General features: G+C 45.4%; 1 protein-coding gene across 1 annotated transcript in view; it reads right to left on the bottom strand.

Moving 5' to 3' along the window:
• Positions 1-12,710, bottom strand: part of IPO9 (importin 9) — a 154,190-nt gene that overhangs the window by 105,207 nt on the left and 36,273 nt on the right. Inside the window, exons 5-7 of the mRNA XM_040424209.1 lie at positions 9,293-9,381; positions 8,837-8,923; positions 7,718-7,837 (exon numbers count right to left, since the gene is read on the bottom strand). Coding sequence (XP_040280143.1) covers positions 7,718-7,837; positions 8,837-8,923; positions 9,293-9,381 — 296 coding nt within the window. The remainder of the gene's footprint in view (positions 1-7,717; positions 7,838-8,836; positions 8,924-9,292; positions 9,382-12,710) is intronic.

Below are 12,710 nucleotides of genomic sequence, written 5' to 3'. Positions count from 1 at the left end.
TTAGAGATAGCAACATCAATTCTTTGCGCTTTATCCCATGAAGACGAAGGCTCTTCCTCGAACAGATATTTTCTTTTGAAACTATTAGGGTATAAGCTTTTTGTCTGGTTTCTTCCATTCTTTATTAATGAGGCTCAGTATATTTCTAGGTAAGGGAAAACATCTGTGTCTTCTTTCCTGAAGACTCTCAAACACAGAATCAACAATAGACTTATCTTTTGGATCTTCTAATTCTAGCGCAAAGCGAATCGCCTTTAACAATTTTTCCATATCTTCTACGGGAAATAAATTTCCCCTCACCCATGACGGCACCCCATGCGACCAGGGACCTCCCATCCGGGACAGGAAACCCGAGAAGATAAAAGGTTCACACCCCCACCAAGCACCAGTTAAGGTTTCCTGTCCTCCGGATGGGAAGTCTCTGGGAAGCTCACGTTGGATTTCACGTTGGTTCTCACCTACAGCCGGGGGGAGGCCCAGGTTCTTATCCGGTGGGTGGCCTCCCCCAGGTGGCGTCAGGCTCTCCGGGGCTGCTGCCTACAGTCTGGGCCTCTTCCCCCACATTCCGGCGCTGGCCTGAGGGAGCCGCTGTGGCCGTGTTCAGGCGGCTTCCCTCCTTGCTCCCGGGTTGCCTGTCTTCCTGTCGGCGTCGGAAGGGGCGTATGCGCATGCGCACGCCCCGACGCGGGGGGGCGGGGCTTGACCCGGAAGTTGGGTTAAGCGCCGATGTGTGCCCTGGTGCGTCTTTTAAAATATAAATGGGGCAGGGGGGGGGAACCCAGCCGGCTGATGTGGCACACAGTGTGGTGCTGAAGAAGCTCTTTGCGGTCAGCAAGATGTCAGAGCCTGCAGACGGACGCGCCGAACCCCTAGAACCCTCAAGGCCCGCGAGTCCGGTACCAGTCCTGAGGAGTGGGGGCTAAAGAAGGTGGTGAGATATATCCTTTTTTATTAATGGGGTGTTATCTGCTTGATTTGTGTAGGTGGCAAAGCCCCCCAAAAAAGCGGCCTCAAAGACGAAGCATAAGGAGTGTGCAGGATGTAAGGTCCCCCTAGCTTCCTCTTATTCTAAGCCGTTATGCTCCCCATGTATTGATAAGTTGGTGGCAGAGGAGTCACGGAGCCTTTCCAGGAATATGCGATCTTTAATAAGATCTGAAGTGAAAGCATCCCTAAAATCCTTAACTACGAATCGCACGCAGTCTCCAGGAAGATCTCCGGATATGAGGGATTCAGATATAGACCGTTCGGACGCGGAGGAAAGAGAAGCAGGCCAGTTACTCTCCGATGATAATACTTCGTCAGCAGAAGAAGAAACAGGGGGATCCCTTTTCTCGCCTGAAGATACCCAAAACCTCCTTAAAGCGGTCAGAGCGACGATGCAATTAGAAGAGGTGAAACAACCTAAATCAACAGCAGACGTTGCCTTTCAGGGGTTAGGTCCCAGAAAGCAGAGAGTTTTTTCCATTCATGAGAATGCGCAGGCATTAATTAAAAAGGAATGGAAGAATCCTGATAGGAAGTTTTTTATTCCAAGCTCTGTCAAAAGGAAATATCCCTTTGATGAAAAGGTAGCAGCCTGTTGGGACAAGGCCCCTATTGTTGATGCTCCGGTGGCAAAGATTGCCAAGAAGTCTGCTCTTCCGTTCGATGACCTGGGTAACCTATCTGATCCTCTGGATAAAAAAGCGGATTTTTATTTGAAGAAGGCCTGGGAATCATCCTCTACCTGCTTGAGGCCGGCGGTTGCAGCGTCATGGGTCTCTAGGTCACTACATATCTGGCTGGAACAGCTGGAACAGCATCTCAGTGAGAAGAAACCAAGAGAAGAAGTTTTGGCCTCTCTTCCCACCTTTTTTAAGGCTGTTGATTTTTTAGCCGATGCCTCCACAGATATAGTTAGGTTCTCAGCCAGATCATCCGCCTTATCCAATGCAGCTAGAAGAGCTATCTGGCTGAAGTCCTGGAAGGCGGATCAGGGTTCTAAGGCTAGGTTATGCGCTATCCCCTGTGAGGGTGACAGGCTCTTTGGGTCTCCCCTTGATGATATACTTGAAAAGGCCTCGGATAGGAAGAAGGGTTTTCCAGCTCCTCAACGCCCCCCCTTTTTTCGTAGATACCAAGGCAAAAGGCAAAGGGGTAGGCAGTATGATAAAAGGGAAAAGGATAGATTTCCTAAGAAATCCGGAGGTTTCCTCTTTAAACCCCAAGATCAAAGGCCCAAAGATAAGCAATGACGCCGAATCCCAGGTAGGGGGAAGGTTATCTCTCTTTCTCCCAGCCTGGAAAAACATAACCAAGAACGGCTGGATCCTGGGGGGGATTGGAGAGGGGTTCCGGCTGGAGCTTCTGACCCGTCCCCGGGACTCGTTCAGGCTAACAGATTACCCCAAGGATCTAGTCAAGAGACAGGCCTTAGAGTCAGAGGTCCTGCTGCTTCTGCAAAAAGGGGTGGTTGTCCCGGTTCCGCAGGCAGAGAGGGGCAGGGGTTTTTACTCTCCTCTTTTTTTAGTAAAAAAACCCAATGGATCTTTTCGGGTAATCCTGAACCTGAAGAAATTAAACAAATTCCTCAGCTACAAAAAATTCCGCATGTAGACCATAAGGTCGGCCATAGATCTACTATCAAAGAATTGCTGGATGGCGACTCTGGACTTAGAGGACGCGTACTACCACGTGCCAATACATGTGTCCTCCCAAAAATATTTGAGGACAGCAGTCTGGGTTCAGGGGGAATGTCTACACCTGCAATACAGAGCCCTCCCCTTTGGGGTTTCTCAAGCCCCCAGAATCTTCACAAAGGTGAATGCGGAAGTAGCCTCCTTCCTAAGATTGTCAGGGGTTCCGTTGCTGCCATACTTGGACGACTTCCTGTTTATTTCCCAGACCAAAGAGGGCTTGATTCAAAACATCGAGGTTTCCTGCGCCCTGTTAAAGAGCCTGGGCTGGAAAATAAATTGGAAGAAGTCTTGCCTAACTCCATCCCAGAGTTGTGTATTTTTAGGCATCCTTTTAGACTCCCGAGTAGAAAAGTCATTCCTCCCGTCCGCCAAGATATTCTCCATCAGAGAGCATGTTTTGGATCTTTTCAGATCCTACCTCTGCTCGTTCAGGAGGGCAATGGCAGTGCTGGGCCACCTGACAGCAACCTTTCCAGCGGTCCTATATGCACAGGCTCATACAAGGAAGCTACAGTCATGCATCCTGCGCCAATGGGACGGCTGCAAACAGTTGTTGGACCCGCTTTTCCACTTATCTGCAGAGGCGAGAGTGTCTCTTCTTTGGTGGACTGTGACAGAAAATCTCTCAGCAGGAGTACCATGGGCCTTTCGGGATCCCATTGTAATAACAACGGACGCCAGCCCGTGGGGCCCACTCGGAGAACAAGGGTTGGCAAGGGAGGTGGGATTTAAACACCAGGAAAGCCACCTCGAACCTCAAAGAACTGAAAGCAGTAGAGATGGCATTAAAAGCAATAGCTCCAGACATATCCTTCAGAAACATAGTTCTATACTCAGACAACTTGACTACAGTGGCATACATCAACCATCAAGGCGGAACAAGAGTACCTTCTCTGGCAATACTCTGTCACCAGATCTTTCAGCTGGCAGAGCAGAGACATCTATCTCTGTCGGCGGTCCACATAAAAGGGAAAGAAAACATAGTAGCCGATTTTCTGAGTCGCACCCAGCTAAAGCAGGGGGACTGGTGCCTAAACTCAGAAGTCTTCTCCCAGTTAACACAGAGGTTCGGCCTCCCTACGATCGACCTATTTGCCTCCAGAAAGAACAGGAAAGTGGAAAGGTTCTTCTCCATAAATCGTCTGGACGATCCAACAGCTTTAGACGGATTAGCACAGGACTGGACTCAGGAGGAGGGTTATGCCTTCCCTCCGTTTTCCCTGATCCCGCAGGTCCTGAAAAAAGTCCAGAGGGAGAAAGCACCGATTACCCTAGTGGCCCCAGTGTGGCCGAAAAGGTCCTGGTACTCCTGCCTCCTAGACCTAGCAATAACCCCCCCTTGGATTCTCCCCCCTCGGGAGGATCTATTATATCAAGGCCCGATCCTGCATCCCAGTCCAGGAATTCTGCATCTGGCAGCATGGAGGCTGAGAGGGAGATTTGGTTAGGTCGGGGTCTGTCCCAATCTGTAGTTTCCACCATTTTGGGAAGTAGGAAAGACACCACGGCCAGAAAATACAATAAGATCTGGGAAGTCTTTTCCTCCTTTTTAGGGATCAATCCTGACCCCTTTTCTCCTCCAGATGTCTCTAGGGTTCTAGATTTTTTACAAGCTGGCTTGGATAAGGGGCTTAGGGCTTCCACCCTAAGAGTACATGTGGCAGCCTTGAGTTACTTCTTCGATTCCCAGCTGGCCCTGCATCCTTGGGTTAAAAGGTTTCTGTCGGCAGCCTCCAGGATCCGCCCTTCGATAAGACCCTTGTCCCCTCCTTGGGACCTAAACACGATCTTGACGGCCCTGTCACAGAAACCTTTTGAGCCCCTGTCAGATTTGCCAATAGATATGCTCTCTTTTAAGATGTCCTTTTTACTGGCCATTACTTCAGCTAGGAGGATCTCAGAGATTCAGGCTTTCTCGGCTTTTCCTCCTTATACCCAGGTCTTGGATGACAAAGTTATCATTAGGCCTCTCCCGTCCTTCCAGCCAAAGGTGGTTTCGGACTTCCATAGAAGTCAGGATGTTGTCCTTCCATCTTTTTGCCCTAATCCCTCTAATAGTTTAGAAAGGGAGTATCATTGCCTGGACGTCAAAAGATGTCTACTTGCTTATTTAGAGTCTACCTCGGCCTGGAGGTTGGATGAAAACCTCCTTATTCAGTTTTGGGGTAGAAATAAGGGGCGGAAAGTGTCCACGGCGGTTATTGCTAGATGGGTTAAAAGGGCCATTTCCGAAGCCTATTTAGCGCAGGGTCTCTCGCCCCCTTCAGGGTTTGGAGCCCACTCCACTCGAGCGGTAGCTACGTTCTGGGCCGAGAAGGCGGATGCCTCCCTGGCCCAAATTTGTAGAGCAGCAACTTGGAGCTCTCAACATACCTTTTTAAAACATTACAGGCTCCAGCTTCACGCGGATTCCGCCTTTGGTAGGAAGGTGCTTCAGGCAGTTGTCCCCCCCCCTAATTTCTCATTAATAGTCTATCTCGCATGGGGTGCCGTCATGGGTGAGGGGAAAACAACATTGCTTACCGGTAATTGTTTTTCTCGATACCCATGACGGCACCCCCAAAATTTTCCCTTCCCTATAATAGAAGTATATTTAAAAAAAAAAAAAAAAAAAAAAGCCTTTAGTTGCTCCTTTATTAGGTTATATGCGGGGTAGCCCGCTACTTCCATATTGGTTTCTGAGAGTTTTCTCTCTTAATTATTGAAGAGATATAATGTACCGTATTGGATCTCTCTCTCTCTATTTTTCTTACGTGTATTCACCTCCGGAGTACTGTTTATTACTATCACTGGTGCTTGGTGGGGGTGTGAACCTTTTATCTTCTCAGGTTTCCTGTCCCGGATGAGAGGTCCCTGGTCGCATGGGGTGCCGTCATGGGTATCGAGAAAAACAATTACCGGTAAGCAATGTTTTTTCCCCTTCAGAAAAGGAGGATAAGGGAGATTCGTATGTCTCCAGCTGCGGTCCATCTAGTCTGCAAAATCTACTTCTGACAAGCAGTCAACCACTGATTTTTTCTGCCACTTACAAGACTTCAATGAACTTTTAACCACCGATTTAATGAGAGACCAGATATTCTTCAAAAAGCTAGGCGATTCCTCCGCCACTGTCTTTAAATGCACTGCTGGCAAAGCTATTTAGCATATAAAGAGGATAAGGGACACCCACATAATGCACATTCCTTATTCTTTCTCTTGGGCAAAAATTTTTTTAGGTCTTGCCTAAAATAAAGAAGCAGTCAAAATAGCAATTTAGTACCATAGTTGGGCACTTACTCACTCTTCCTCAATAAAATAATGGTACCGGCGCAAGGCTTTCCCCTTCTGCCGGATCAGGTCTCTTTGCTTCTTCCATCATATTTTAGATAATCTTTTAATAAAAAGATTGGCAATCAACATGTTTCCAGTATGGATGGAACATACCTTATATCTGACCCCACCAGGAAGACTGTATAACATACAGGGAAATGAGAAGGCAGGAATCCACAGGCAGGAGTAGCACGAGAGCACGCCAGCCCACCCTCTTTTACACCTTTCCCCCGGAAGGCCTTCGCCTGTGGAAAGCATGAATCGGCCCAAACCGGAAGGGAGTCACATGGAACGCACGGCCTTACCGGAAGTGACGTTCTCACTGCACGCCGCATCTCCTGTGCCACACGCTGGGAAAGGCCACTGGAATACAACTCCTTGATGCCGATCCGCGAGCGGTGGAATGAATCACCCCCCTGGGGCGACTTCCTCTTACTCCAGACACCGCGTGGCCTTACTCCCCTGGAGGGACCCAGGCACCTGCCGCAAGAACCAAGCAGAGGTTCCGGAGCTCCACTGGCTCCTAGGGTCCTGCCAGCCCAACCTATGGGCAATAGCCCCAGCAGGTATTTACCAACTAGTCCTCCAGAACCTTTCTGGGACTTCCAGACTAGAGGTACCTGAAAGAAAACTGCAGGTCTCCCACTCCAGGGACAGGAAACCACTGAGGTGGGAGAGAGGCTGCACCTTTTATTTTGTAGGTTTCCTGTCCCTGGGGGCAGATCCTCTCTCTCTCTCTCTCTCTCTCTTTCTGTGGTGCTGTCGTGGGCGAAGGGAAAAAATCCACAAGGTGAAAATAATCAATGCAATTTTGCCATAGTTTTGGGGGTGTTGTTTCTACAGCGTTCACTGCGTGCCAACACTAACATGTTACCTTAAATCTGCAGGTCAGAAGGGATACAAAGATAGCAAATTTATATAGGTTTTCTGTTGCTTTGTTACTTTCAACAAATTAATTTTATGAAGAAAATAATTTCCTTTGAGTAACCATTTTACAATGGCAGGCCTGAGAGCCTTTGTTAGGCCTAGGCAACTGATCAGCGCCTTGCAATTTTACAGCCGAAGCGCCAATCAAGGTCAGAAGGAGCCACTCCCTTTGACTAACTAATCAGATGTGGTGGACACTATTGGCTGCCACATCTTAGGGGTAAAGGACCATGATCACAGTCCACTGTGGATAAGTGTAGGACTCACAAGCCTGCCCCATACTCATTTGAGGTCATTATGCTGTAAACATACAGTATGTGTTGCCAGAGTCTGATTGCCTTAAAAAAAGAACTCCCGCAATTTTTTTTATCTTCTCTGACCTGCTAGACAGGTACACAATATAATCTGTAGTGAACGTAATCTTCTCGTCAGTGACTGCTATTGTGAGCTATCCTCTCCCTTCTAATTTTTAGCTGTCATGTGACCAACTCTGATCTCCAACTGACACAGGACAGTAAGTCAGTTACGTCTCTATTCACTCCTATGAGACTGAGGCTCCCATAGGAATACATAGAGAAACTGACTTCCTCTCCACACACAGGATCCTGTGTTATTTGGAGTCTGATTGCTGGTCACATGACACAGCTGAGAAGCAGAAGGGAGAGGATAACTCACAAAGACAGTCACTGGTAAGAAGATCACATTCACTACAGATTACATCATGTACCTTTCTAGCAGGTCAGAGAATAACTTTTTGTGGGAGATCTTAAGGAGAAATTAAGAAAGTTTCAAAACTGTACCTTTAACACCTCCATCTTTAAGCCACTATCAGAAGTGGGGCCATCAGGCATTTGTAGGGCCTGGACAAATGCCTCTGTGAATTGCTGTATCACTGGAAAGATGAGCGCATGTGCCACACCCTGTGGAATTGAACACAAGCAATGTTAGAAACTAAGAATAAATTCGCTCATTAAAAGGTTTATAGAAACATAGAAGGCTGACAGTGGAAAAAGACTACCTGGTCCATCTAGTCCGTCTTTATATATTATCATCTTAGAATAGATGTGTGATTATCCCAGACTTGCTTAAATTCACTTACTGTAGATTTCCCAACCAAATCTGTGGGAAGTTTGTTCCAAGCTTTACCCACTCTTTCAGTAAAATAGTACCCCAAGGGAAAAAAAACACTTAATACTGACTTTCTCCACACTGACTATATATGGCTCGTGTATAATTAGTCATCACTGTATTTGGATGAATAGGGGCCTTAGATTGACAGAACAGAAACACGCAACAAGCTATTCATTCCATACATTTCTACCCAACCTGACTCCAACTCCAGCATAGATACAAGATATGTGCCTGTGTGCGCTCCCATGGTTCCAGCCACCAGCATGGTTTACCGACTCCACAGACTTGTTAAAGTGGTTCTACAGTTTATTTTAACTGATGATCTAGCCTCTGGATAGATCATCAGCATCTGACCGACGGGGGTCCAACACCTGGGACCCCTGCCGATCAGCTGTTTGAGAAGGCAGCGCCGCTCAAGCACTGCCGCGGCCTTCTCACTGTTCACCGCTGGCCCAGTGATGTCATGACTAGTATCACTGGCCTGGGAGGGGCTAAGCTCCATTCAAGGGAAAAGAGCTTAGCCCCGTCCAGGCCAGTTGATAATAGTCGTGATGTCACTGGGCCAGCGGTAAACAGTGAGAAGGCCGCGGTGCTGCTGGAGCACCGCTGCCTTCTGAAACAGCTCATCGGTGGGGGTCCCGGGTGCCGGTCAGATGCTGATGATCTATCCAGAGGATGGATCAGTTAAAACAAACTGCAGAACCCCTTTAAGACCCATCCTTGCTGTAAAGTATATTATTTGACACTTCACATACGAAAGTATATCACAATAATGTAAGATATCCAACCTTTTCCAGCTCCTCCATCGTACAGATCATGTGCGCACATGTAGTAAAAATCTCCACAGCTCGAGAACGGGTACGAATTCCATATACCTGAAGAAACGGAAAGAGATGAAATCACCAGTGTCTTGGGTATGTGTAAAGCTTTCTTGACGTGTCAGTTTTAATAGTTGCATTCACCATAAAACATTTCTGGTACCACTTTTCATACCACACTACCAACTCTCTATTATTCCTCCTAGAAATATATATAAACTGATTACTAGGTGCAGAAGCGACAATTTTTTAACTGTTCCTTATTGATAATCTGGGAACTGAACTGTGATGGTGGAGACTATTTCTGCATTTTATCCGTACGGCAGATAAATAAAACTTTGCTTCATATAAGCAGCGATATGCCCCCCAATGTGAGATTGGAATGCCCCTTTAACAATGCAAAACTGGTAAATATATTTAACATACCGCGCTCATAGTAAAGATCTTGTACATCTCTGGGAGAATGACAGGAGCTACCAAAGGCATTTGTGTGTCAGACACCTCACGAGTGAACTCTGTAAGCAAAGGTAAGAATATTATTGCATGCATATGGTGTATTCAACAATTATTATACAGAACGTTAAAAGGGTTGTCAAAGTTATCTTAAAACCCTTGCAATGCCACCAAGTGTACTTTCACACTTGAGTTGTTTGATTCCGGCAGCCAGTTCCGTTGCCTGTAAAATAAATTAATCACCAGTCCGCAACAATGCTGTGCTGCAGGTCCGAAAAGTGTTGTCACGCTTTAAACAGGTAAAAATATAGAGTTCGGACCGCGCATATCATCAAGGCCAGTATGCAAAAATTTTTCTTTCTTCCTTCTCCCTTTTGAAAGAGAACCGAGGGCTGCAAATACCCTATATATGGATATCCTGCAACTAATAAAAGTTAAGATAGTGTAAGTCCGTATGGTTAGGTGACCTGCACTGCACAGATTATACTTGCACAGCACTATGTCAACCAAGCACCTGACGAAGCTCAAGGAGTGAAACCCGGGTCGGGCAAAAGTTTAAGACGTTGGGATTTTTAAATGCCAATTTTAAAGAGCGTGTTTGCAAGTATGTGCAAATAAATTTTTTAAACCAAACACCAACGGAGCTTCACTATTGCAGAAGCCACTTGTATTCACAGAAACCTCTAGGAAAATAAAAAAAACAGCAGATTCACCTGGGGTATATCTGAATTAAGTCCGTGCGTAGATCCTGCGGTATTGCATGAGAACGTGGATGTCCGTCAAAATAAGAACAACTAGTTACGGAGGGATTATATACACGCCTTGGTTGACATAGTGCTGTGCAAGTATAATCTGTGCAGTGCAGGTCACCTAACCATACGGACTTACACTATCTTAACTTTTATTAGTTGCAGGATATCCATATATAGGGTATTTGCAGCCCTCGGTTCTCTTTCAAAAGGGAGAAGGAAGAAAGAAAAATTTTTGCATACTGGCCTTGATGATATGCGCGGTCCGAACTCTATATTTTTACCAGTTCCGTTGCCTGAACTACCTGCCTGATCAGGAAAACTGTATGCAAACCCATGTCATTTTTTCTGACTGATCATGCATTTTTCAGACATAGGCTACCTTGACACTAGCGGCACGGACCTCCGGCAGGCTGTTCCGTCAGGTGAACAGCCTGTCGGATCCGTCCTGCCGCTTCGTCCCCATTGACCATAATGGCGGCGGAGTTCCGGTGGAGGTACGGCAGTGCACGGCGAGAGGCTGCCGGAATAAAACTATGACATGTCTGACATTTATTTATTGTCAACGGAGACAGAGCGGGAGTCCGGGGGCACACTGTCACTAGCAGCAGGACGGATCCGACAGGCTGTTCACCCGACGGAACAACCTGCCGGATGTTCGTGCCGCTAGTGTGAAAGTAGCCTCATCAGAATCCTGATCATTCTGAAAAATGCCTGATCAGTCAGAAAAATGCATTGCAACACCGGATCAGTTTTACCGGTGTCATCCGGCAAAACGGATCCGGTATTTTTTTTCTTCACATTTTGAAAGCTCTGCACATGCGCAGACCGGAATACCGGATCCGTCAAAGCGGCAACTTAAATGCCAGATCCGGCACTAATACATTCATATGGAGAAAAAAAAGTCGGATCCGGCATTTAGGCAAGTGTTCAGTTTTCTGGGCCAGAGATAAAACCGCAGCATGCTGCGGTATTATCTCCGTCCTGAAAAGTCAAAAAGACTGAACTGAAGACATCCTGAACAGATTGCTCTCTATTCCGAATGCATTATGATAAAACTGATCAGTTATTTTCCGGTATAGAGCCCCTAGGAGGAACTATGCTGGAAAAGAAAAACGCTAGTGTGAAAGTACCCCAAGTGCCTGAAAAAAATGCCTGCACATCCCTTGACCTGCCTTGTATATAAACATAGGGGGGGACGCAGCTGTGGCTCACAAAATGGAGGAGAAACATGTGAGAATATTTAGTATTTTATATTAAGGCATATACACCGCATTCCTAATGATTATACAAATTGTCTTTAACTCCTACACATTAAATCTCAGGCCGATTTTTGCTAATCTGATGTGTCACTTTATGTGGTAACTTTGGAACGCTTTTACTTATCCAAGCCGTTCTGATAATGTTCTCGTGACACATTCTTAATGAGCGTGGTAAATTTGAGTGAACATATTTCACCATTATTTATAAAAGAATCCAAAATTTACCTAACATTTTGAAAAATTCACAATTTTCAAAATTAGAATTTTGTCTACTTATAAGACAGATAATACCTCATAAAATAGCTATCACTGAACATTCGCCATATGCCTGCTTTATTAGATGTTAGAAGGCTTAGAATTTTAAAAGCAATGTTTCAAATTTTAAACAAAATTTCCAAAACCATTTTTTTAAGCACCAATGTAGTTAACCACCTCAGCCCCGAGTGCTTAAACACCCTGAAAGACCAGGCCACTTTTTACACTTCTGACCTACACTACTTTCACCGCTTATTGCTCGGTCATGCAACTTACCACCCAAATGAATTTTACCTCCTTTTCTTCTCACTAATAGAGCTTTCATTTGGTGGTATTTCATTGCTGCTGACATTTTTAATTTTTTTGTTATTAATCGAAATTTAACGATTTTTTTGCAAAAAAATGAAATTTTTCACTTTCAGTTGTAAAATTTTGAAAAAAAAACGAGATCCATATATAAATTTTGCTCTAAATTTATTGTTCTACATGTCTGATAAAAAAAAATGTTTAGGCAAAAAAAAAAAATTGTTTGGGTAAAAGTTATAGCGTTTACAAACTATGGTACAAAAATGTGAATTTCCGCTTTTTGAAGCAGCTGACTTTTTGAGCACCTGTCATGTTTCCTGAGGTTCTACAATGCCCAGACAGTACAAACACCCCACAAATGACCCCATTTCGGAAAGTACACAACCTAAGGTATTCGCTGATGGGCATAGTGAGTTCATAGAACTTTTTATTTTTTGTCACAAGTTAGTGGAAAATGATGATTTTTTTTTTTTTTTTTTTCTTACAAAGTCTCATATTCCACTAACTTGTGACAAAAAATAAAAACTTCTATGAACTCACTATGCCCATCACGAAATACCTTGGGGTGTCTTCTTTCCAAAATGGGGTCACTTGTGGGGTAGTTATACTGCCCTGGCATTCTAGGGGCCCAAATGTGTGGTAAGGAGTTTGAAATCAAATTCTGTAAAAAATGACCAGTGAAATCCGAAAGGTGCTCTTTGGAATGTGGGCCCCTTTGCCCACCTAGGCTGCAAAAAAGTGTCACACATCTGGTATCTCTGTATTCAGGAGAAGTTGAGGAATGTGTTTTGGGGTGTCTTTTTACATATACCCATGCTG

This window comes from Bufo bufo, chromosome 3 (assembly GCF_905171765.1).
Source record: "Bufo bufo chromosome 3, aBufBuf1.1, whole genome shotgun sequence".
Lineage (NCBI taxonomy): Eukaryota > Metazoa > Chordata > Amphibia > Anura > Bufonidae > Bufo > Bufo bufo.
This window is presented reverse-complemented; position numbering and strand designations above follow the sequence as displayed.